Below are 23295 nucleotides of genomic sequence, written 5' to 3' on the forward strand. Positions count from 1 at the left end.
ATTGTCACTTTAATTCTGGATGGGGGTGCAGTGTCACTTTAATTCTGGCTGGGGGTGCACTGTTACTTTAATTCTGGCTGGAGTGCACTGTCACTTTAATTCTGGGTGGGAGTGCACTGTCACTTTAATTCTGGCTGGGGGTGCACTGTCACTTTAATTCTGGGTGGGAGTGCACTGTCACTTTAATTCTGGGTGGGGGTGCACTGTCACTTTAATTCTGGGTGGGAGTGCACTGTCACTTTAATTCTGGGTGGGGGTGCACTGTCACTTTAATTCTGGGTGGGAGTGCACTGTCACTTTAATTCTGGCTGGGGTGAACTGTCACTTTAATTCTGGGTGAGGGTGGTCTGTCATTTTAATTTAGTTCTGGATGGTGGTGCACTGTCACTTTAATGACAGATCTGGGTAGGGGTGTATTGTCACTTTAATTCTGGTTGGGGTGGGCTGTCATTTTAATTCTGGCTGGGGGTGCACTGTCACTTTAATTCTGGCTGGGGTGCACTGTCTCTTTAATTCTGGGTGGGCGTGCACTATCATTTTAATTCTGAATGGGGGTGCACTGTCACTTTAATTCCAGACCCGGGTGGGAGATATGGATCGCCGAGCAGTCGCTGGGCGGGTGTATCTATGTGTGGGTGTTCGATGCTGCGGCCTTGCTGCTCCATGGCGATGGAGGCGATGGAGTTGTTCCGGGCGCTGGGAGCCGGAGCCCGCTTCGACCTCAAGCGCTTCGGGCGGGACGCCGAGAGGCTGCGGGTGAGGAACCGGCCGCGGGGGGACAGCTCCCCGGGGACTGGTGTGGCGGCTTCACCATTGGTGGAGCACTGCGAGGGAGGGAGAGGCCGAGGCGGTAGGCCGCAGGCCGCGACCCGGAGCCTGGACACTGCCTCAGGGGGAAGGGAGGCTGCCCACCCGGGGGGGAGGGTGCTTCATCTCAACCTTTCCAGGGAAAGCCCAGCCTCTCCACTGGAGAAATATTGTCCCTGGGAGCAAACTGCACCCGGATCCCCATCTCACTGGCTGGTGTTGATCCCAGATCAGGATCCCCATCTCACTGGCTGGTGTTGATCCCAGATCAGGATTCCCATCTCACTGACTAGTATTGATGATGTGGAGATGCCGGCGTTGGACTGGGGTAAACACAGTAAGAAGTTTAACAACACCAGGTTAAAGTCCAACAGGTTTATTTGGTAGCAAAAGCCACACCTTTGTGTGGCTTTCGCTACCAAATAAACCTGTTGGACTTTAACCTGGTGTTGTTAAACTTCTTACTAGTATTGATCCCAGACCAGGATTCCCATCTCACTGACTGGTGTTGAACCCAGACCAGGATTCCCATCTCGCTGACTGGTATTGATCCCAGATCAGGATCCACATCTCACTGACTGGTGTTGATCCCAGACCAGGATTCCCATCTCACTGACTGGTGTTGATCCCAGACCAGGATTCCCATCTCACTGACTGGTGTTGATCCCAGATCAGGATTCCCATCTCACTGACTGGTGTTGAACCCAGACCAGGATTCCCATCTCGCTGACTGGTGTTGATCCCAGATCAGGATTCCCATCTCACTGACTAGTATTGATCCCAGACCAGGATTCCCATCTCACTGACTGGTGTTGAACCCAGACCAGGATTCCCATCTCGCTGACTGGTATTGATCCCAGATCAGGAGCCACATCTCACTGACTGGTGTTGATCCCAGACCAGGATCCCCATCTCACTGACTAGTATTGAACCCAGACCAGGATCCCCATCTCACTGACTGGTGTTGATCCCAGATCAGGATCCCCATCTCACTGACCAGTATTGATCCCAGAGCAGGATTCCCATCTCACTGACTGGTGTTGATCCCAGACCAGGATTCCCATCTCACTGACTGGTGTTGATCCCAGACCAGGATCCCCATCTCACTGACTAGTATTGATCCCAGATCAGGATTCCCAGACCAGGATTCCCATCTCACTGACTGGTGTTGATCCCAGATCAGGATCCCCATCTCACTGACTGGTGTTGATCCCAGACCAGGATTCCCAGACCAGGATTCCCATCTCACTGACTGGTATTGATCCCAGACCAGGATTCCCATCTCACTGACTGGTGTTGATCCCAGGCCAGGATTCCCATCTCACTGACTGGTGTTGATCTCAGACCAGGATTCCCATTTCACTGACCGGTGTTAGTCCCAGGCCATAAGACCATAAGACCATAAGACATAGGAGCGGAAGTAAGGCCATTCGGCCCATCGAGTCCACTCCACCATTCAATCATGGTTGATTTCAACTCCATTTACCCGCTCTCTCCCCATAGCCCTTAATTCCTCGAGAAATCAAGAATTTATCAATTTCTGTCTTGAAGACGCTCAACGTCTCGGCCTCCACAGCCCTCTGTGGCAATGAATTCCACAGACCCACCACTCTCTGGCTGAAGAAATTTCTCCTCATCTCTGTTCTAAAGTGACTCCCTTTTATTCTAAGGCTGTGCCCCCGCGTCCTAGTCTCCCCTGTTAATGGAAACAACTTCCCTACGTCCATCCTATCTAAGCCGTTCATTATCTTGTAAGTTTCTATCAGATCTCCCCTCAACCTCCTAAACTCCAATGAATATAATCCCACGATCCTCAGACGTTCATCGTATGTCAGGCCTACCATTCCTGGGATCATCCGTGTGAATCTCCGCTGGACCCGCTCCAGTGCCAGTATGTCCTTCCTGAGGTGTGGGGCCCAAAATTGCTCACAGTACTCCAAATGGGGCCTAACCAGTGCTTTATAAAGCCTCAGAAGTACATCCCTGCTTTTGTATTCCAAGCCTCTTGAGATAAATGACAACATTACATTTGCTTTCTTAATTACGGACTCAACCTGCAAGTTTACCTTTAGAGAATCCTGGACTAGGACTCCCAAGGCCAGGAATCCTATTTCACTATAAGTACAATTTGGAACCTGACAGCAAAAAAAAATCACTCAAGCTGTTGAATTGTTGCAAAGGGCCAAGTCCAGAATCAGGATGAGGATCTGGTCCCAGCTGCTTGCCTTCCTTGCCCTCTAGAAGGTTGGCTTCATACCATCTGTAGCGGGCTAGCAAGCCACTGTGAGCCTGGGTCAATCCGGGAACATTGAATAATGCAGCGTGGAGAGAAGGCATTCAACCTGCCTTTGCTTGCTTTTGAAAGAGCTATTCAGTTTCATCCCAGAACTCAGCTTTCCCCCTTGCTTTTTGGAAGTTCCTACGAAATTTGATTCCATCATCTTTTCAAATATGGTGTTGCAGATCTTAACATTGGATATTGTGGGGGGGATGGGGGTCGAAGTCCAGTTTCTCCTCTTGTTCTTTGGCCATTACTTTAAAGCTACGATCCCTTATCCACTTGCTTAAGGTAACAGTTTCTCCCCACTTGCTCTATCAAAATCCCTCACAATTTTGGATATCTCTATTAAATGTCCCTGCTCTAAGAAGAATTTTAGCCTCTCCAGTCTCCCTCACCCTCCCAGTAAATTTCTGTACCCTCTCCAAGGCCTTGACATCCTTAAATTGTATACATCGCTCCAGCTGAGATATAACCAGTGATTTGTAAGGGTCTTAGAATGACTTCCTTTTTTTAAAAATTCAGTGTCCCTATTTATGAAGCCGAGTATCCCAAAGACTTTATTTGGTTTATTATTAACTTGTCCTGCCACTTTCAAATATTTGTGACTATCCACTCCCAGGTGTCTCTGTTTTTGCATCTGCCTCAAGATGGTACTGCTTAGATCATATTACCTCTCCATCCTATTCCTCCTGTGCTCTTAGTTTTAAAGTTATGGAATCGCTGTATGCTCCAATTTCTGTTGCTGAGAGGAGAAATCTAAATAAAATCACCTTGTTTAAACCTCCCCGGAGTATTTTGGAATGGATTAGTGTTGGCTGGGTTCTGGTTCAAGGATGTAATGTTATTTTGTTGTTCAAGTGGGATTAATAAGTTATTTTGGTTTTATGTCTGTGATTTTAGGTTCATGTTTGAACTTTTCAGTGATGTCTTACAATAAACTTTAATCTACACTGAAATTGTACACACCTTCTTAGTCTTCTATTCGTTTTAGCATTGTTCATATCATCCCAGGTAACAAAGTCGAGCAGCGCCATCTTAAGTGAAAATGCTCCGGATCTTGACTTTTTTAACAGTCAGAGTGCTAAAAGTTACAAACCAGTCTTCAGTACATTGAAAAGCAATGAGGAGAAAGAGGATTCTGTTGCAGATGAAGAAGATGATGCTTCTATATCCCTCGGAAAAAGAAAACTTAAGACAAGCAGATCAGAAAAGAGGAAAAGGAGCAAAAAGAGGAACGCAGGTACAGTAAACTGAGAGTAAGGAGAAAATTCTCAGGATATACCCGGGTCAGGCAGCATCTGTGGAGAGATAAATCGAGTTAATATTTCAGGTCAATTACCTTTCCTCAGAATGGGGAAAAAAGCGGATACAGCGGGTTAGCTGAAGTAAACTGAACTTGCTGAAGCAGTAGAATAATTGCAAAGTTGGTCATTCTGATTTCCAAATCTGCAAAGTGCAGTAATTTCTGTTTTTGTAGTGGTTAGCACCACTGCCTTATAGGGTCAGGGACCTGGCTTCAATTCCAGCCTTGGGTGACTGTGTGTGTGTGTGGAGTTTACACGTTCTCCCTATGACTATGTGGGTTTCCTCCGGATGCTCCAGTTTCCCCCACAGTCCAAAGATGTACGGGTTAGGTGGATTGGCCATGTTAAATTGCCTCGTCGTGTTAGGAGGATTTGCAGGGTAAATATGTGGGGTTACGGGATAGGGCCTGGGTGGGATTGTTGTCGGTGTGGGCTTGATGGGCCGAATGGCCTCCTTCTGCACTGTACCGATTCAATAAATGATTTCTTCCTTTCTGTCCAGAGAGGAACATGGCCATTCTTATGCACCGAATATCAGATATAACTTGTCTTTGATATAATGGTTTGCACAAAGCAATAATAGAAGAAGAATGAGATTAATGAAATGCTTTCTCCTCCCCAAACCCCAACCCTCCATTATTGTCTTGGTCCCTTTTCACATAAAAGAACACAATCTGGTGTCTTGCTCAAGTGGCTGTTCTCTATGTTTGAACCATGACTAGGTCAATAAGTTATTTGACTTTTGGGTTAACACATCTCAACCTCTTCCTAATTCTTTCTCATGTCTTTGGATGCATACTTTTCAATGAGTGGCACTAGATAGTGGTCAGGAATTCTCAGAAAATACTCAGGTCCACAAAATTATGAGAGGCATAGACAGGATGGACAATCAGCGATTTTTTTTTTCCAGGATGGAAGTGTCAATTACAAGGGGGCACAGGTTCAAGGTGAGAGGGGGAAAGTTTAAGGGAGCTAAGCGGGGGAAGTTTTTCATATAGAGAGTGGTGCATGCCTGGAACGCGTTGCCAGAGAAGGTGGTGGAAGCAGGCACATTAGCAACATTTAAGAGGCATCTGGATGGGTACATGAATAGGGAGGGAATAGAGGGATACGGACCAAATAAGGGCAGAAGGTTTTTTTAGTTTAGTTAGGGCATCATGATCGGCGCAGGTTTGGAGGGCCGAAGGGCCTGTTTCTGTGCTGTACTTTCCTTTGTTCTTTGAATCTTGACTAATGTTGCTTTTCCGCTCCCTAGTCGGGAGCACTGAGGTCACTTGTAAGGTTTTCACCATAGTTGTGGTTATAATAATCTAATTCAGCAAAGAAGAGAACTTTTATGCTTCAGTGTTACAAGGGATGTACTTGCTGCTCTGCCGAATGTTTAAAGATTTTGATGCTAATTTTACACACAGCAGCTCATAGCTGATAATTTTTTCATTTAAAAAAAGTTATACTTTTTAAAAAGCACTTACAAATTTTAAACTTAATTGCTTGTTCCGCTGTCCCCTTTTAATTTCCTTTATTGCTCCTTCTATAGACCATAACCAGATTGGTACACCAGTGGGCAGCTAACCTGCTTTTGAAACACCTCCAAGGCTGTAGCTCGTACAGTAGCTAGGATGGTCTTTATTTTTTTTCTCTTTCATGTGATGTGGGTGTCGTTTGCAAAGGCCAACACTTGATTTGTGTCCATTCCTAATTGCCTTTGAACTGAGTGGTTTGCCATTCCATTTCAGAGTGTATTTAAGAGTCAACCACATGGCCCTGGATCTCGAGTCACATGTAGGCCAGACCAAGTAAGGATGGCAGAATTCCTTCATTAATGAACCAAAAGGCAGTCGATAGTGGTTTCATGATTACCATCATAGAGACTAGCTTTATATTCCAGAACAATTAATTGAATTCAAATTCCACCAGCTGCCATGGTAGGATTTGAACCTGTGTCCCCAGAGCATGTTAAATCCTAGATCATTCCCTTCCATCCTCTCTGAAGTTTCCTGACCTTCTGCGAGTGATCATGCTAACATTAAGAATCTAATGAAGCCAGAGATTAAACTAATGTCCCACAACTCTGTGGCACTTGTTAATGCTGGAACATGGTATAAACCGTTGGGAAATATTTTTTAAAATCAGCATATTCACCATTCCCATGTGTGACTCAGTGGCAGTCCACGTGATTCCCAACTAGTTGTTTACTGAACTTGGTTGTACAGTTGACAAGGACGGGCTTAACTATTTGATACAAGTACATTGAATCAGATAAGCAGACTCTGAATTATTTTTCTCGCGAACCTTCATGCATTTTCTGGTTGACAAATTTGAAGTAGTGTTACAACCATAGAATCCCTATAGTGCAGAAAGAGACCATTTGGTCCATCAGGCATAAGGGGGAGCAAATTTAAAACAGAGCCAAGGAGAAACTACTCCCAAAGGGTTGTGAATGTGGAATTCACTACCCCAAAGTGCGGTGGATGCTGGGACAATGAGTAAATTTAAGGAGGAGTTACAGATTTTTAATTGGTAATGGATTGAAGGGTTATGGGGAGAGGGCAGGAAAATGGGGATGAGAAGCATATCAGCCACGATCGAATGGTGGAGCAGACTCGATGGGCCGAATGGCCTAATTCTGCTCCTATATCTTATGAGCTTATTATCAGGTCTACACTGACTCTCTGAAAGAGCATCCCACCTAGTCCTTCCCCTCTGCCCTATCCCGTAACCACTCACATTTACCATGGCTAATCCACCTAACCTACACATCTTTGGACAAGAAGGGGCAATTTAGCACAGCCAATCCACCTACCTGCACATCTTTGGACCGTGTAAGGAAACCGGAGCACCCAGAGGAAACTCACGCAGGGAGACACAGTGAGAATGTGCAAACTCCACACAGACAGTGACCCGAGGCTGGAATTGAACCCTGTAAGGCAGCAGTGCTAACCACTGTGCCACCGTGTCACCCTAACAGTGATTGGCAGTGATTTTGAAGTACTTTGCCCACTGAAGTGTTCACCCATGTAAATAGGAGAATATAGTAAATGTATCATAAAATAGCAAAGAATCCACCTGATTACTTTGGTGATGGAGAGAGAGATTGAATTCTTTTCAACCCCAATTACATCCTGTCTTTACTGACATTTGGCAAAGAATAAATTTCTGATTTCTCTTTCTACCCTCTGCCACCATCAGCAGAAACCAAAACTGTGTGTGACGTTTTTGTCGACACTGAAGATGAAGATGGGATAATGTTGATGTCATCCCTGGGAAGGAAGATCAAGGGTAATACTAGCAATGAGGGCACAGAATCCAGTGCCGAGAAACTGGAACATCAGCGACGAGAAAAGGTTTGCCCTTATACCATATCTCAGAACAACCCGACTTACTGTAAACTGTTCTTGGGGTTAATTTAATTTTAGAAGCTCCACTGTAACATTTGCCTGTGTGGAATTAAAATACTCTCCCCCCTTTTTCCTTTTCTAGATAAATAAGTTCCGGCATAAGCATCGGATTTACCTGGATGGAACTGATATTCCTGAACCAGTTGCTACCTTTGAGCAGCTCCTACAAGAATATAAGGTGCACCCAAAAATTATTCAGCACATACAGGAAGCTGGGTTCCAAATGCCCACCCCAATACAGATGCAAGCCATACCTATCATGCTGCACGTAAGTGTTTTTCAGTTGACTTGTTAAGATTGACGTTAAATTTGGGCTTTGGGGTATGTTAATACTGAATCATGCAGATGAGGTAGCTACTAGATTGTCAGCTGTGGCTCATTTGGTAGCACACTCTCCCCAGAGCCATGGGCTTCCAGGTTCAATTCCCATTCCTGGGCTTGAGCACAAAAATCAGGCTGACACTCCAGTGCAGTACTGAGGGAGTGCTGGACTGTCTGAGGTGCTGTCTTTCAGATGAGTTGCTGAGCCAAAGTCCCACCTGCCTGCTTGGGTTGATGCGAAAGATCCCGTAGCACCATTTCAAAGAGGTCCCTGTTATCATGGCTCAATATTTATCCCTCACCTCACATCACAAAAACAGATTAACTGGTCACTATCACATTGATGTTTATGGGAGCTTGCTGTGCACAGATTAGCTGCTGCGCTTCCCACATTACGTCAGTGACTACACTTCAAAGGGTATTTGATTGGCTGTAAAGTGCTTTAAGATGTCCGGTGGTCACGAAAAATGCAAGTCTTTATTTATCCCAAATCATTGTGAATAAAGCTGAACTTGGCTAGGACAAAAGACACTAGAAATCCCCTGCCAGTACCCATGGACTCGCCGGGTATATTCACAGCACAGGTGTCCTTACAGTAACTCCAGTCCATGCCGACTTTCTGTTGCACAATACAGTCAGTCCCACTACCCCTCAATAGCCCTGTTCCCCTGCAAGTTTATTTCCTTCAGATGCCCAACCCTGTTCCTGATCACTACTCACCTGTGCTAGAAATGCATGTTTAACAATGTGCAGGCATGGAATTTGATCATTATGACTAACAGTTTGAACACTAGCTACATGGGCAAGTAAGTAGAGTTTTGCCATTTAGTTTTGCTAAATTTCTCTAACTTTATACTAAAGCAGTGAATTCTCAGAAGTTTGTTTTTTATTGTTGACTGATCCCACAGTGAAGTATATTGATTTATCTTCAATGCAATCTCTCAGCTGGGCTGAGTAAGGAATGGGCTTTACAAAATTGGAATATGTTTCCTTAAGTAGGGTGGGACATCACCAATGCTCCCTCTAAATTGTACAGCTGCACAGCAATGCAGAAGCCCCTCTGCGGGCCATGTAAAAATCAGCTCCATAAATTAACACCTGCGGAGCCACACTAATGAAATTTGAAGGGTGTGTGCACTCAAGAGGGAGTGTTGGGGCTCCTGCCATTGAATCTCTCAGAATGAGCACTCTAATGGTGCAGGCGGGTGTCAGGTGGGTCATCCTTTGCCTGTGTAACAAGAACAAACTGTTAACAGTGAAAGTTTTGGGAAAGGTGCATCATTCACAATCTGGGCATTGAATTGAAAACTTAAGTTATGCTGCAGAAGTAACTATACGCACAGATTTCTGTATGAGGACATGTGGATAAGTACTGTAACATAAAAGGGAAGTGAACATGAGGCATTTCTTAAAAGCTATGATATCCCTAAGGACTTTTGGTTTAAATACATACTGTCGTGTCAAGAGTTAACTCGAACTCCCACGTGTACTTTCACAGAATCGTGAAATCCTGGCCTGTGCCCCAACTGGATCAGGAAAGACATTGGCCTTTTGCATTCCACTTTTGACTTGTCTGAAACAGCCGATGAATAAGGGTTTCAGGGCGCTGATACTATCTCCTACTCGCGAGCTTGCCAGCCAGGTATGTTTTGTTATCAGAGGACTAATAAACAGCAAGCTGAAAGTCACTAGTGATTTCTTGTTTTAAAACTTAAGCTGTACTGTTCTGAACACAGTTGCTTGTCGGAGACAGTTGACAGTAAGTTGACACGAACAGCAATGAGTCTGCACCAACATCAGAATACATTCAATGAATGAGAGTCCTCTTGTTAAACATGCTGGCCTTAAGGCCTTAATGTAGGAGAGCAGTATAATGAGACATTGGCATTGATTTTCTCAGTACCACTTGTATCCTTTTGGTGCTGTACTGTCTTCAAAAATGTATGAGCATAAGTTTAGAAATTGGCTGCATCAACAGCGACCAGAACAGCATAAGTATTAATTCTACTTTTTTTGTAAACATAATGTGGAGATGCCAGCGTTGGACTGGGGTGGGCACAGTAAGAATTTTCACAACACCGGGTTAAAGTCCAACAGGTTTATTTGGAATCACGTGCTTTCGGAGCACTGCTCCTTCATCAGGTGAGTCACCTGATGAAGGAGCAGTGCTCCGAAAGCTCGTGATTCCAAATAAACCTGTTGGACTTTAACCCGGTGTTGTGAAAATTCTTACTTTTTTTGTAAAACTTAAGATAGCGGCTCAATTATTTTCCTTGTGTTTCACGTTCCTCCATGGCCTCTATCTTTCCACTCCCCTTCCTTTACCTCTGTAACCTCCAACAAGCCTCTGAAATTTCTGCATTCCTCTAATTATGGCCTTGTGTGCGGCCCTGATTTCCACTGCTGCACCATTGGTGGTTGTACCTTCAACTGAATGGGCCCTAAGCTATTTAATTTGTCCATAAATGTCTCCGCCTCTCTGTTTCCCTCCTTTCCTTTCAGCCAACCTTTATCCAAAACTTTGATCTGGTAACACTCCTGTGAAATGTCTTGAAAGACTTTACAAGGTTAAATTGCTATATAAACACACGTTATTTTATGTGTAGTTCCTAGAAGAGGGAATTAGTTGGATTTCTTTTTCTGCTTTTCATGGGACATTTTCCCAAACTGGGGAAAGAACAAGATAAATAGTCTAAACTCCCAGGTACTGAACTTGAGTTAATTCAATTGTTCCTCTATTCCTAGACTCATCGGGAACTAGTAAAACTCTCTGAAGGTGTTGGGTTCAGAATTCACATGATCAACAAAGCAGCTGAGGCAGCCAAGAAGTTTGGCCCTAAGACATCAAGTAAATTTGGTAAGTGATTGTGTGTATTTCCACCACTTTGTAAAAAAAAAATAATTTTAAATTGGCTGGGAAGAAGTTGGCCTCATGTCAGGAATGAGCTTTAGGCATGAGTGGGTCTTGAGCCTCAGTTTATAAAGAGTCTTGGGGCGGCACGGTGGCGCAGTGTTTAGCACTGCTGCCTCACAGCGCCAGGGACCCGGGTTCAATTCCCGGCTTGGGTCACTGTACAGAGTCTCCCCCTGTCTGCGTGGGTTTCCTCCGGGTGCTCCGGTTTCCTCCCACAGTCCAAAGATGTGCAGGTTCGGTGGATTGGCCATGTTAAATTGCCCCTTAAGTGTCAGGCAGATTATCAGGGTAAATACGTGGGATTACAGGGATAGGGGCTGGGTGGGAATGTGGTCGGTGCAGACTCGATGGGCCGAATGGCCTCTTTCAGCACTGTAGGGATTCTATGTTGTGCAGGGGTTTTTTACTTGGTTGCTGGACAAAGGAGTGTGTGTATGCAGAGGACAACTTGGCTAAAAGAAAGATTCTTGAGCGTCTTGATCAGGTGGTACTTACAGGTGAAGAGGGCTACATCGCTACCAACTAATGGAGAAAGAATGGAAGTGGGCACAAACAGTAGGGAACCCAAAAGCTAGGGATGTATTTTATTTACATGGCAGTGTTTTATTTCTAAGTGTCAGTAGTAAATATATTGGCTCAGTTTTCTCATGTACCTGATTTTAACAACAATCGTAGTTGAAATGTTTTCCTTTTTTTTTCAGATATTTTGGTGGCTACTCCAAATAGACTCATATATTTGTTAAAACAAGACCCCCCTGCTCTGGACCTCAGCAGGTATCAATACTTTCTGTTTTGCAGAAACGTTTGTTACATGGAAGCTGCAGTTGACAAACTACTTGATATCTGTTATTGCCTTTTAAGATCCTAAATATGGTCATCCATTTGAATGTGATTCTATTTTAAAGCTGGTTATTGTGCGGATTACACATTGCTGTGAATTAATACTGTGAATTTGATTCATGTATCTTGCAGCTATTCGGGGAATTATTTTAAACGAGAATCTCTAATATTTCTCAGCGGTTATAGAATGTCATTGAATCACAGACCAGAAGTGTGTAGGTTTAATTGCCCGTCCAATAAGATGCTGACCTGACTTGCGGTGGCAATAGAAGTGCTACAGCTATCACCGGTGACTTGATGAGAGGAAGGAAACTCGTTAATGGTTAGCATTGCTGCCTCACAGCGCCAGGGGCCCGGGTTTGATTCCTGGCTTGGGTCACTGTCAGTGTGGAGTCTGCACGTTCCTCCTGTGTCTGCGTGGGTTTCCTCCGGGTGCTCTGATTTTCCCCCCACAGTACAAAGATGTGCAGATTGACCACGCCAAATTGCCCCCTAGTGTCAGAGGAACTAGCTAGGATAAATGCACAGGGTTATGGGGATAGGGCCTGGGTGGGATTGTGGTCGGTCCAGACTTGATGGGCCGAATGGCCTCCTTCTGCTATAATGGGGTTAGATGGTGAATGTAAAAGTGCATAACTAAGCTAATTGAAGCACCCCCACTGACATAGAAATTGCATGAGTGAAGTTGGGAAGAAATTGGGCTGTGGAGTTGGTAGGATTTTTTTCATACTTCATATTAGCCCTCCCCTCCATTGAATCAACTATTGACGTAGAAATAAATTGAGATATTTCATGTAGCTCTAACATAATTACTCCCTAATTTTATCAACTGATGGTCTGCGATCCATTACCAGAAAATAATGTGTCATCTCAAACAAATCCAAACTGACGGTTGCAGTTTAGTTTTTCAGAAGCTTTAGCCTTTTATTTCTCAGTTGTGTCTGATTGGTACTGTTCCAGTGAGTCATCTGAGCTGTTTTAATGAGGAATTAGTTATTTGAATTGATGCTGTTTATGTATGGGGGGAAAAGCTGAGCACTGTTCCACAATTGACAATGCGAGCTCGATGCTTCAAAGGAATAGTGTGTTCATTGAAATGTAAATGGATATATAAGGTATATCATTGTACACCGTGATGAATATTATAGAGAATTCATGCAAAGAATCTGGAGCACTCCCACGCACACACTCCTGTATACCTCCAGATCAATCACAATAACAGACTTTCATGTCCCGCCAGTGTCCTGAGAAATGGAATCTGTTTGTAGGTTGATCATTGCAGGGTGACAAGTATATTATCCAACCCACGGCTCAAGAGGATTGAAATAATATTTGGGATATGCTGGTATCTGTTCGTATTGTGCGCTTTAATATGATGAACTGCAAGTGTTTCTGGTTTCTGAAATGCTCCTTTCTATTTAATTGAATTTCAGAGTGGAGTGGCTGGTTGTTGATGAGTCGGATAAGTTGTTTGAAGATGGCAAATCTGGATTCCGAGATCAGTTAGCCACTATCTTCCTGGCATGTACCTCTCACAATGTGCGGCGCGCGATGTTCAGTGCCACGTTCGCGTTTAATGTTGAGCAGTGGTGCAAACTGAATTTGGACAATGTGATATCTGTGTCGATTGGAACAAGGTGAAACAGAAGGGATAAATCTACACTAACTTTTCTGATTACTGGTCTAATTTTACTACAATACTTTAAAAGTTTTTTTGTGCCATTTTGCGTATTGTTTGATACAATGCACATAGTCTACTTTTCTTCAAATGCTAATTAGTAACTAAAGTTGTAATTTTGATGTAAGTTTGCAAGGCCCAATTGGCTAGGAATATGAGTAGCGAAGATGGACGTCAATGATCACAGCTGATTTTCTATTGTAAGGGTTCAGTACATCGAATCTGTATTATTGCATCATATAATCTGCTCTAAATTGAGTAATGTTTAAAATTGTTGCACAAAAATTTTAAACTCCATTCTGGGAAACTGCTGAAAAAAAGATCTGCATCTCTCCCTTATTGGGTGAGGATTAGGAATTTTCCGAGCGCTTTGTCCATTTGACTCCTTGATCCACGAAAAGATCAGCCATGATCTTATTGAATGGTGGAGCAGGCTCGAGGGGCCAGATGGCCTACTCCTCCTCCTAGTTCTTATGTTCTCATCTTGTAACAGAATTTCCTGTCTATTAATGCATCTCATGTACACCCTTAACCTATAACACCAGCTGTGTCCTCATCATAATTTTGCATATAAATGATCAGTGGAAATATGATACAAACCTTACATTTTACTAGACTTATGTTGCCAAAGCGTTAAAGCTTTTTGTTTGGGTTGGTTTGTCTGTGTTGGTTTATTAAATGTCCTCCATTATGAGCATTGAATAGACCTGTGCTGTTTAATTTTCCTGGTAGGAACTCGGCTGTGGAGACTGTGGAGCAGGAGTTACTTTTTGTGGGAACTGAAAGTGGGAAACTGCTGGCAATGAGAGACCTCGTTAAAAAGGTAGAAAAATGAATTGGATAATTAGATGCACATGACCAGCTCCGCGGCTATATTTCATTTGACTCTTCAAAACTTATTTAAAATACCTCCTATTTTAGTGGAAATACGGCAATTCTAATAGTCAAAAAGAAGCTTTCTGGTCAAGATGGACCATTGACATGTGCTATGATGTGAGCAACTTTTGGGTTGAATAGAATCATAGAATGCCTACAGTGCAGGAGGAGGCCATTCAGCCCATTGAGTCTGCACCAACCACAATCCCACCCAGGCCCTATTCCCATAACCCCACACATTTACCCTGCTAATCCCTTGACACTGGGGTCAATTTAGCATAGCCAATCCACCTAACCAGCACATCTTTCGGACTCTGGGAAGGAAACCGGAGCAACCGGAAGAAACCCACGTAGACATGGGGAGAATGTCAAAATTCCATACAGACAGTGATCCAAGCCAGGAATCTAACCCGGGACCCTGGCGCTGTGAGGCAGTAGTACTAACCACTGTGCCGCCCCAAGTTGACATTCTGTTCAGTCCGGGCATTGGAAAACCTCTGAAAGGTTGAGCCCTGACTGATGATGATCTTTTAAAATGGTGAATACTAAGATCCGGATTGAGAACTATGATGGTGCGTTTCTTGACAAATAGTTCTTATTGTAATTATTCATTCCTCCTCATTAATTAGCGGCAGACTATTGAGAATCTCAACCAAGTGTATCTAGGCTGATGTACTTGGTGTATTTCCTTTGTATTCCACTATGTGGCACCAGCCTATATAACATTAATGGTTGACACCTTTCAGCATTGCCAACTCCTAAAGATCTGGTAAATGACTTTGGGTTTAGGACCAACAGTAATTTCCCTTTTATCTATTATTGCATCCATAGAAGATGCATATCGTAGAATTCCTACAGTGCAGAAGGAAGCCATTCGGCCCATCGAGCCTGCACCAACAACAAATCCACCTAGGCCCTATCCCTGTAACCCCACATATTTACCCCTCTAATCCTCTAAACTACGCATCCTGGGACACTAAGGGGCAATTTAGCATGGCCAATGCACATAATCAGCATATCTTTGGACTGTGGGAGGAATCCGGAGCACCCGGAGGAAACCTATGCAGACATGGGGAGAATGTGCAAACTCCACACAGACAGTGACCCAAGCCGGGAATTGACCCCAGGTTCCCTGGAGCTGTGAGGCAGCAGTGCTAACCACTGTGCCACCCCAGGTTTCTATCTATATCCTTAAATCTTATGGTCTTTTTTTCCTTGCCAGCCTCCTTATATTTTTTGGCATTGCACAACATCCTGTTGAAAATGGCAGGCAAGAAAATTGCTCCCAGCCTCTTCCCCTATTCCTGTCTGTCCCATCCCTGCCTCGATAGAATTTTGGCCAAAGATTTAGAGCACATTGAATTGGGGGTAACATACTGGTGTGCATTGAGAATTAGTGAACAAAAGGGAGTAGGATTAAACTGGTCATTCTCAGGGTGGCAGGCAGTGGCGAATGGGGTACCAGAAGGATCAGTGCTGGGCCATAGCTGTTCGCCATTATGTTGGTGCCTGCATGGGTTTGTAACAGGAACTAATTCATTGTTATTTCATGCTAAGAGCATCTCTCCTCTCAATCCAGTGAGGTAAAATGTTTTATAAATCTCATGATTTGTATGAACATCATCGCAAGTGTTATTATGGGTAATGTGTGAGCATTCTCTTCATTATAGGAATGGCTTGGGATTGTAGTAGCGTGACTTGTTTCATTTGCACCTGTGTAATATGCTTAACTTTTCTTTCAAGGGCTTTTCGCCTCCAGTGCTAGTTTTCGTTCAGTCCATTGAAAGGGCAAAGGAACTCTTTCATGAGTTAATCTATGAGGGCATCAACGTTGAGGTTATCCATGCAGAAAGAACACAGCAACAGGTATAATGACTTTCATTTTATTTGAAGAAGCCAAACTCAACGAACTAATCGGTTAACAGTGGAAACGGGAAAACTGATCTATTAATGATCCATTAATTAACTTTAAAATTTCCAAGAATTCTTTTGAAGAAAGGAGAAGTTATAACTGGTATTTTGTACACTGAGATAGTGCTGGTACTGCATATTCTTGATACAAAGTCAAACAATAGGCAGATCTCTGACTGGGATCTGTTCTGAATTACTGTATAAACCTGTGTAAAGGTTCATCTCGAGGAAAAGCTGATACATGACTTTTGGCTTAGAAGTTTATGATTTTTCTTATACCTCACACAAAAGTTGACCATGGTCTTCCATTATGGCCTTATGAAAGACAGACTAACAGTATAGGTACCAACTAAATAAATTGTTTCACCTGAGCCAGAGGTGGGCTTTTATTGTGAGGAACTAAAACCTTAAACTGAAGAAACTGTTTATCACTCTCCCTCCTGTGTTCACTGTTGTCCTTTGGCACGTACTTGCAAGCCAAGTTGTTGGGGCTCTTCCACCATCACAGTCACCTGTTGGTGGGTTTGAACTCTATCTCCATTTTCTCGTTGAGGGCTGTGACTTTGGCCACCAGCACTGGCCCCAAAAGTGGACCTTGTTCCTTGCTGGCCGTACAGACAGGCTGAGCAGGGTGTTGTCTGTGGTTTGGTCTTTCCCCTTGCGCTTGGAATCCAGGTTTCCTCGCCCCAGGTTCCCACCACACAGCCATTCCTCCAGAATCTCCTCTTCCTACTTGACAGTTTTGGAAATGGTGGAGGCAGTGAGTCCGTACTCCAGGGCAGTGTCCTTCTGTTTGAAGGAGGGGATTGTTGTGCTTCAAGATGATGTGGACTTCCTGAATCAAAGTGATGGTGATCCTTTTAATTTTATTTTATTTTATTATTGTCTCATGTATTAGTATACAGTGAAATGTATTGTTTCTTGCGTGCTATACAGACAGAGCATACCGTTCATAGAGAAGGAAAGGAGCGAGTGCAGAATGTAGTGTTACAGTCATAGCTAGGGTGTAGAGAGATCAACTTAATGCAAGATAGGTCCATTCAAAAGTCTGATGGCAGCAGGGAAGAAGCTGTTCTTGAGTCAGTTGGTACGTGACCTCCGACTTTTATTTCTTTTTCCCGATGGAAGAAGGTGGAAAAGAGAATGTCCGGGGTGCGTGGGGTCCTTGATTATGCTGGCTGCTTTGCCGAGGCAGTGGGAAGTGTAGACCGAGTCAATGGATGGGAGGCTGGTTTGCGTGATGGATTGGGCTACATTCACAACCTTTTGTAGTTCCTTGCAGTCTTGGGCAGAGCAGGAGCCATACCAAGCTGTGATACAACCAGAAAGAATGCTTTCTATGGTGCATCTGTAAAAGTTGACGAGAGTCGTAGCGGACATGCCAAATTTCCTTAGTCTTGTGAGAAAGTAGAGGCATTGGTGGGCTTTCTTAACTAGTGTCAGCATGGAGGGACCAGGACAGGTTGTTGGTGATCTGGACACCTAAAAACTTGGAGCTCTCGACCCTTTCTACTTCTTCCCTTTGATGTAGACAGGGGCATGTTCTCCTTTACACTTCCTGAAGTCGATGACAATCTCCTTCGTTTTGTTGACATTGAGGGAGAGACTATTGTCGCATCAGTTCACCAGATTCTCTATCTCATTCCTGTACTCTGTCTCATCACTGTTTGAGATCCGACCCACTGCGGTGAATTTTGTTCAAATTCTCCGTACCAACACTGCAACAGCACCAAAACTGCAGATATAATATGGTTACTGTGCTCTCATGGTTATTATATAACAAGTCCTTAAACTTCTGTTAAGGTTTCTTTGGGTCTTTGTTTCACGTTGTGTCGGTACAGATCAACCACGCATGCCAATCCCTCAAATATTATTCCCGCAAGAGTTGAGCCTTTAACCTTTGCTTCAAAAATTGGTCCCAAAAGCACAACTTTTACCTGGGCTTGTGTAGTAATCCAACTCGGCTGGAACAGTGACAGAGGCACTGGGTTCAGCAGAAGTGCCCTCAGGCTTGGGCAGAGAAAAAAAAATAAAGCAACCTTTCTAATATCACAATTGGCTCTAAACTGTGCCTTTGTGCATCAGAAAAGGGTTGACCTTGTTTGTGAAACCCAGTGGTGGAGTAAAGGTTCAGCACTCACTATCGAGTCTCGCGTACAAAGCCACTTGTTGAGATACTGTCTGGCTCACAGTGCCTGGAGTTCAAGCTGATGCCTTGTATTTACTGGCTTGAAATTTTTGTAACGTATCCCACAAATATTTTTTGTAAAAATGTTGTTGGAGTGAGTAACTTTCACCTTGTTTTCAACCATAGTTGGATCTCCGGTGGACCCGGAAACTGGAACTCTGAATTCAAGTCTGATTTTACTTTGTGAATATCTGTAGGCTCGCCAACAGTTTAATATTTCTATTTCTTCCCCACTCACCAGAGAGATAATGTGGTGTGCAGCTTCAGAGCAGGAAAAATTTGGGTGCTCATCTGCACAGCACTCATGGCTCGTGGAATTGATTTTAAAGGCGTGAATCTAGTCATCAACTACGACTTTCCAACTAGTGCTGTTGAGTACATTCATAGGATAGGTACGTCTGCAGTTATAGCTCTGTATTCGGTGAAATGTCAGTTGGTTGCAGAAAAGAGAATATACTGGATGGCAAAGTTTTATGTCCTACAACAACCTGAACAAAGTTCCTATTCACACGAGTAAGGCTTATTTTAAATGGAACAAATGTTGAGATTGCTGCAGATTGAGCATCCATCACCCCTCCCAGTGACATTTCCCACTTCTAAATTTACCTGTTAAGTCACCAATGTATGAACTATGGTAGCCCTTCATTTGGAGCAGTAATTGTTAACGGATTAAGTTGATGAATGGGCTGGCAAAGGCCTCTTGAAATTTGCTATACTTCATTCACAATAACAGTTGGCTCTTAAGAAAGTTAATCCAAGTCTTGTGTGCTGGGATTTATTTTGTCCAGTAATTGTGGCTGTCTTCTAATTTGAGGGGAGGGGGAAATGTTTGTTTTAAGTTTGAAAATTAGCCTATCCCACCCATTCCTGAGGGAAGAGGTGAGTAATTAGGCCCCAGGCGAGTAGGGGCCATCAAGGGGAACTCGGTAATAATAAAAACAAAGTGTTGGGGAAAAAGTCCGCAGGTCTGGCAGTATCCGTGGAGTGCAAAACAGAGTTAAAGTTTCAAGTCCAATATGACTCTTCAGAACCCAGCATGGTGGCACATAAGACCATAAGATGTAGGAGCAGCATAAGGCCACTCGGCCCATTGAGTCTGCTCCACCATTCAATCATGGCTGATATTTTTCTCATCCCCATTCTCCTGCCTTTTCCCCATAACCCCTGATCCCCTTATTAATCAAGAACCTATCTATCTCCGTCTAAAAGACACTCAATGACCCGGCCTCCACAGCCTCCTGTGGCAAAGAATTCCACAGATTCACCACTCTCTGACTGAAGAAATTCCTCCTCATCTCTGTTTTAAAGGGTCATCCCTTTAGCCTGACGTTGTGCCCTCTGGTTCTCATTTTTCCTACTAGTGGAAACATCCTCTCCACGTCCACTCTATCCAGGCCTTGCAGTATCCTGTAAGTTTCAATAAGATCCCCCCTCGTCCTTCTAAACTCCAATGCGTCCAGACCCAGAGTCCTCAACCATTCCTTATACGATAAGCTCTTCATTCCAGGGATCATTCTTGTGAACCTCCTCAGGACCCTTTCCAAGGCCAGCACATCCTTCCTTAGATACGGGTCCCAAAACAGCTCACAATACTCCAAATGGGACCTGACCAGAGCCTTATGCAGCCTCAGAAGTACATCTCTGCTCTTGTATTCTAGCCCTCTCGACATGAATGCACAGTGGTTAGTGCTGCCTCACAAGGCCAGGGACCCGGGTTCAATTCCCGGGTTGGGTCACTGTCTGTGCAGAGTCTGCACATTCTTCCTGTGTCTGCGTGGGTTTCCTCCCACAGTCCGAAAGATGTGTTGGTTAGGTGCATTGGCCATGCTAAATTCTCCCTCAATGTTCCGAACAGGCGCCGGTGTGTGGCGAGTAAGGGATTTTCACAGTAACTTCATTGCAGTGCTAATGTAAGCCTACTTGTGACACCAATAAAAAATACATAAATAAACTCTTTCTCTCTCCATGGATGCTGTCAGACCTGCTGAGGTTTTCTCACACTTTCTGTTTCATTTCAGATCTTTAGCCTCTGCAGTATTTTGCTTGTATTTAAGGAAAACTTGGCGCTTGATCACTGGGGGAATGTTCCTAGAAAATGGTTGGTGTGTTTTTCCATTGCCTGTAGCATCACCAGCCCAGGTTTCCATTCCTGATTGCTGTCCAGTGCGCTATGCTGGGGTTGTGAACAACATGTGGACAACATTAGACTCTGCTGTTAATCCAGCTCTCGTTGTCTAGGCTCCAGAAAAACGGTCACAATGCAACTGAGGAACTATTTCCCTATTGGTCTCAGAAGGAGAAAATAGCAACAGAAAAATGTAACAATCACGCCTTCATCCAGGTCATTTTTATAAATTGTAAAATGTTGAGAGCCCAGCACTAATCCCTGTGCCACACCACTAGTACTGCCAACTAGAAAAAGACCCATTTACAGCCACCCTCTGTTTCCTGTTAACTAGCCTATCTTCTATCCAAGCCTATTTGTTACCCCCTACACCATGAGCTTTTATTCTCGCCTAATAACTTTTGATGTGACACCTTATCAAACGCCTGGATACTTTACAGGGGACGAGAGACTTGATACAACATGTCTGTGTAAAGTGACTGTCATTGAGCTTTGCTGACGAGTTTATTTTTGTAACTAGGACGTACTGGAAGAGCTGGCCATCAAGGGAAGGCTATTACATTTTTCACAGAAGATGATAAACCACTTTTACGGAGGTCAGTTTGAACACGAGTGTATGAAGAGTTAAGAAGTTCCCCAATATCTGAGTGAAGTTAATCACTTTGATATTTCTTGATCCATGGGACGTGAGCATTGCTGGTAAGACCAGCATTTATCATCCATCCCTAATTACCCTTGAGTTTTTAAAAAAAGTTTATTTATTAGTGTCACAAGTAGGCTTACATTAACACTGCAATGAAGTTACTGTGAAATTCCCCTAATCGCCACAGTCCAGTGCCTGTTCGGGTCAATGCACCTAACCAGCACGTCTTTCGGACTGTGGGAGGAAACCGGAGCACCCGGAAGAAACCCATGCAGACATGGGGGTCGGGGGGGGGAGGAGGGGGGCGGGGACGTGCAAACTCCACACAGACAGTGACCCAAGCCGGGAATTGAACCCAGGTCCCTGGCGCTGTGAGGCAGCAGTGCTAACCACTGTGTCACCGTGCCGCCCTTGAGAAAGTGCTGGTGAGCTGCTGCCTTAAACCACTGCAGGCCTTGTGATGTGGGTACCCTCACAGAGTTATTCAGGGGGGAATGTATAGCATGATTGTATACACGTGTTTCTCTTAATGAGAGCACTTTTTTTGGAAGCGGAAAGAAAATAATGCTTGATGTGCATGCATATGAAATTGATTCCGCCTATTACGGCAGAGCGGGCTTATTGTGAAAGGCGTAATTGAGCTGTCCCTTACGGTGATTAAAATGTACTTTCTGTATATTGTTGGTGCTCACTGACTTGAAATATTGCTCACATTGTGAGCTGCATGTTCTAACAATCTGCTGCGTATAATGAGAATACCGAAGCTTCTTGCTCTTTCTATTTTGACATCAAAAGGTGACAACCATTATGAGAGAGAGCAACGTCGGTTTTGCTCAGGTGAATTGCTCCCCTCCCTGGTCGAAACAAAGATCAAGCATTTTGCAATAAATTTCTGCAAAAGCTTGTGCTCCTGTTCCAAAGGTGGAATGTTTTGTTTGGGAAGTTTCAGAAGATCCTCTTGAACTGTATAAAATGATGGAGTTAAAGTGTCACTAACTTTGTAAAATATAAAAACGGGCTTTTAAAAAAAAAAAATTGCCTTCATACTTGTTGACCTTTCACAGGTGCTGTAGCCAGAAGTGCTGATTCACCATTTGGCCCTACTGACTCAGAGTTGCAGATAGGTGCAGCAATTCTGTGTTATCAACTCATTCTATAATTCAATTCTCCTTGACAAGTGCTATAGCCTGAGGTCTTTTTCAAACTTCAGCAGTTTAGAAAGAAAATATTGTCCCAGCATACATGAGTGCAGGTTTTATTTTCCTATGACTCAACGACTTCTGAATTTCTCATTCAAGGAGGTGAAAAGATAAAGTAAAGTAGAAGTTTAAAGTTTATTTATTAGTCACAAGTAAGGCTTACATTAACGCTGCAATGTGAAATTCCTCTAGTCGCCACACTCTGGCGCCTATTTGGGTCAATGCACCTAACCAGCACGTCTTTAAGATTCTGGGAGGAAACCGGAGCACCCGGAGGAAACCCACGCAGGCACGGGGAGAACGTGCAAACTCCACACGGGCAGTGACCCAAGCCGGGAATCGAACCCGGGTCCCTGACGCTGTGAGGCTGCAGTGCTAACCGCTGTGAGGCAGCAGTGCTGACCACTGTGCCACCGTGCCGCCCAAAGATAATCAGTTGCTGTCACAATATATTTAATGTATTTTTTTTTGATGCCTTGATTATGAAGTGTTGGTATATGGACTCCATTCTATTTGTTTACTGTCGGATAAACTGTGTCCACATGGCACTTGCTTTCCTCAGTCCAGTAGACTTTGTAGGCTTCTAAACAATGCAAAACAGAAACAACAGACCACTCTAGGAATCAGTTCACTTATCTGTGTTGCCATAATTAATATGAACAGGAGTGTCTGCATGCATGTAACTAATAGCTAACATTAGGATGCTGTGATCTGTTCTCCCTGTGTGAATTTAAACAGTTTGTTGGCCACCATTCCAGAATTGAAATTGTGTACACTACCACGGTGTTGCCTGTCAAGACTTTTGTGCCT

General features: G+C 43.9%; 1 protein-coding gene across 3 annotated transcripts in view; it reads left to right on the forward strand.

Annotated features, from left to right (window-relative positions):
* Positions 1-610: 610 nt before the first annotated feature.
* Positions 611-23295, forward strand: part of ddx52 (DEAD (Asp-Glu-Ala-Asp) box polypeptide 52) — a 28440-nt gene continuing 5755 nt past the window's right edge. Inside the window, exons 1-12 of one of the 3 annotated variants that reach the window (XM_078224820.1) lie at positions 611-756; positions 4100-4328; positions 7582-7736; positions 7873-8058; positions 9610-9753; positions 10857-10968; positions 11727-11799; positions 13299-13502; positions 14276-14366; positions 16163-16285; positions 18760-18910; positions 21164-21239. In XM_078224820.1, coding sequence (XP_078080946.1) covers positions 628-756; positions 4100-4328; positions 7582-7736; positions 7873-8058; positions 9610-9753; positions 10857-10968; positions 11727-11799; positions 13299-13502; positions 14276-14366; positions 16163-16285; positions 18760-18910; positions 21164-21239 — 1673 coding nt within the window. In that variant the 5' untranslated portion in view covers positions 611-627. The remainder of the gene's footprint in view (positions 757-4099; positions 4329-7581; positions 7737-7872; positions 8059-9609; positions 9754-10856; positions 10969-11726; positions 11800-13298; positions 13503-14275; positions 14367-16162; positions 16286-18759; positions 18911-21163; positions 21240-23295) is intronic. The other 2 variants (XR_013499092.1, XM_078224819.1) reach the window with 2 other exon arrangements.

Source organism: Mustelus asterias, chromosome 12 (genome assembly GCF_964213995.1).
Source record: "Mustelus asterias chromosome 12, sMusAst1.hap1.1, whole genome shotgun sequence".
Classification (NCBI taxonomy): Eukaryota; Metazoa; Chordata; class Chondrichthyes; order Carcharhiniformes; family Triakidae; genus Mustelus; species Mustelus asterias.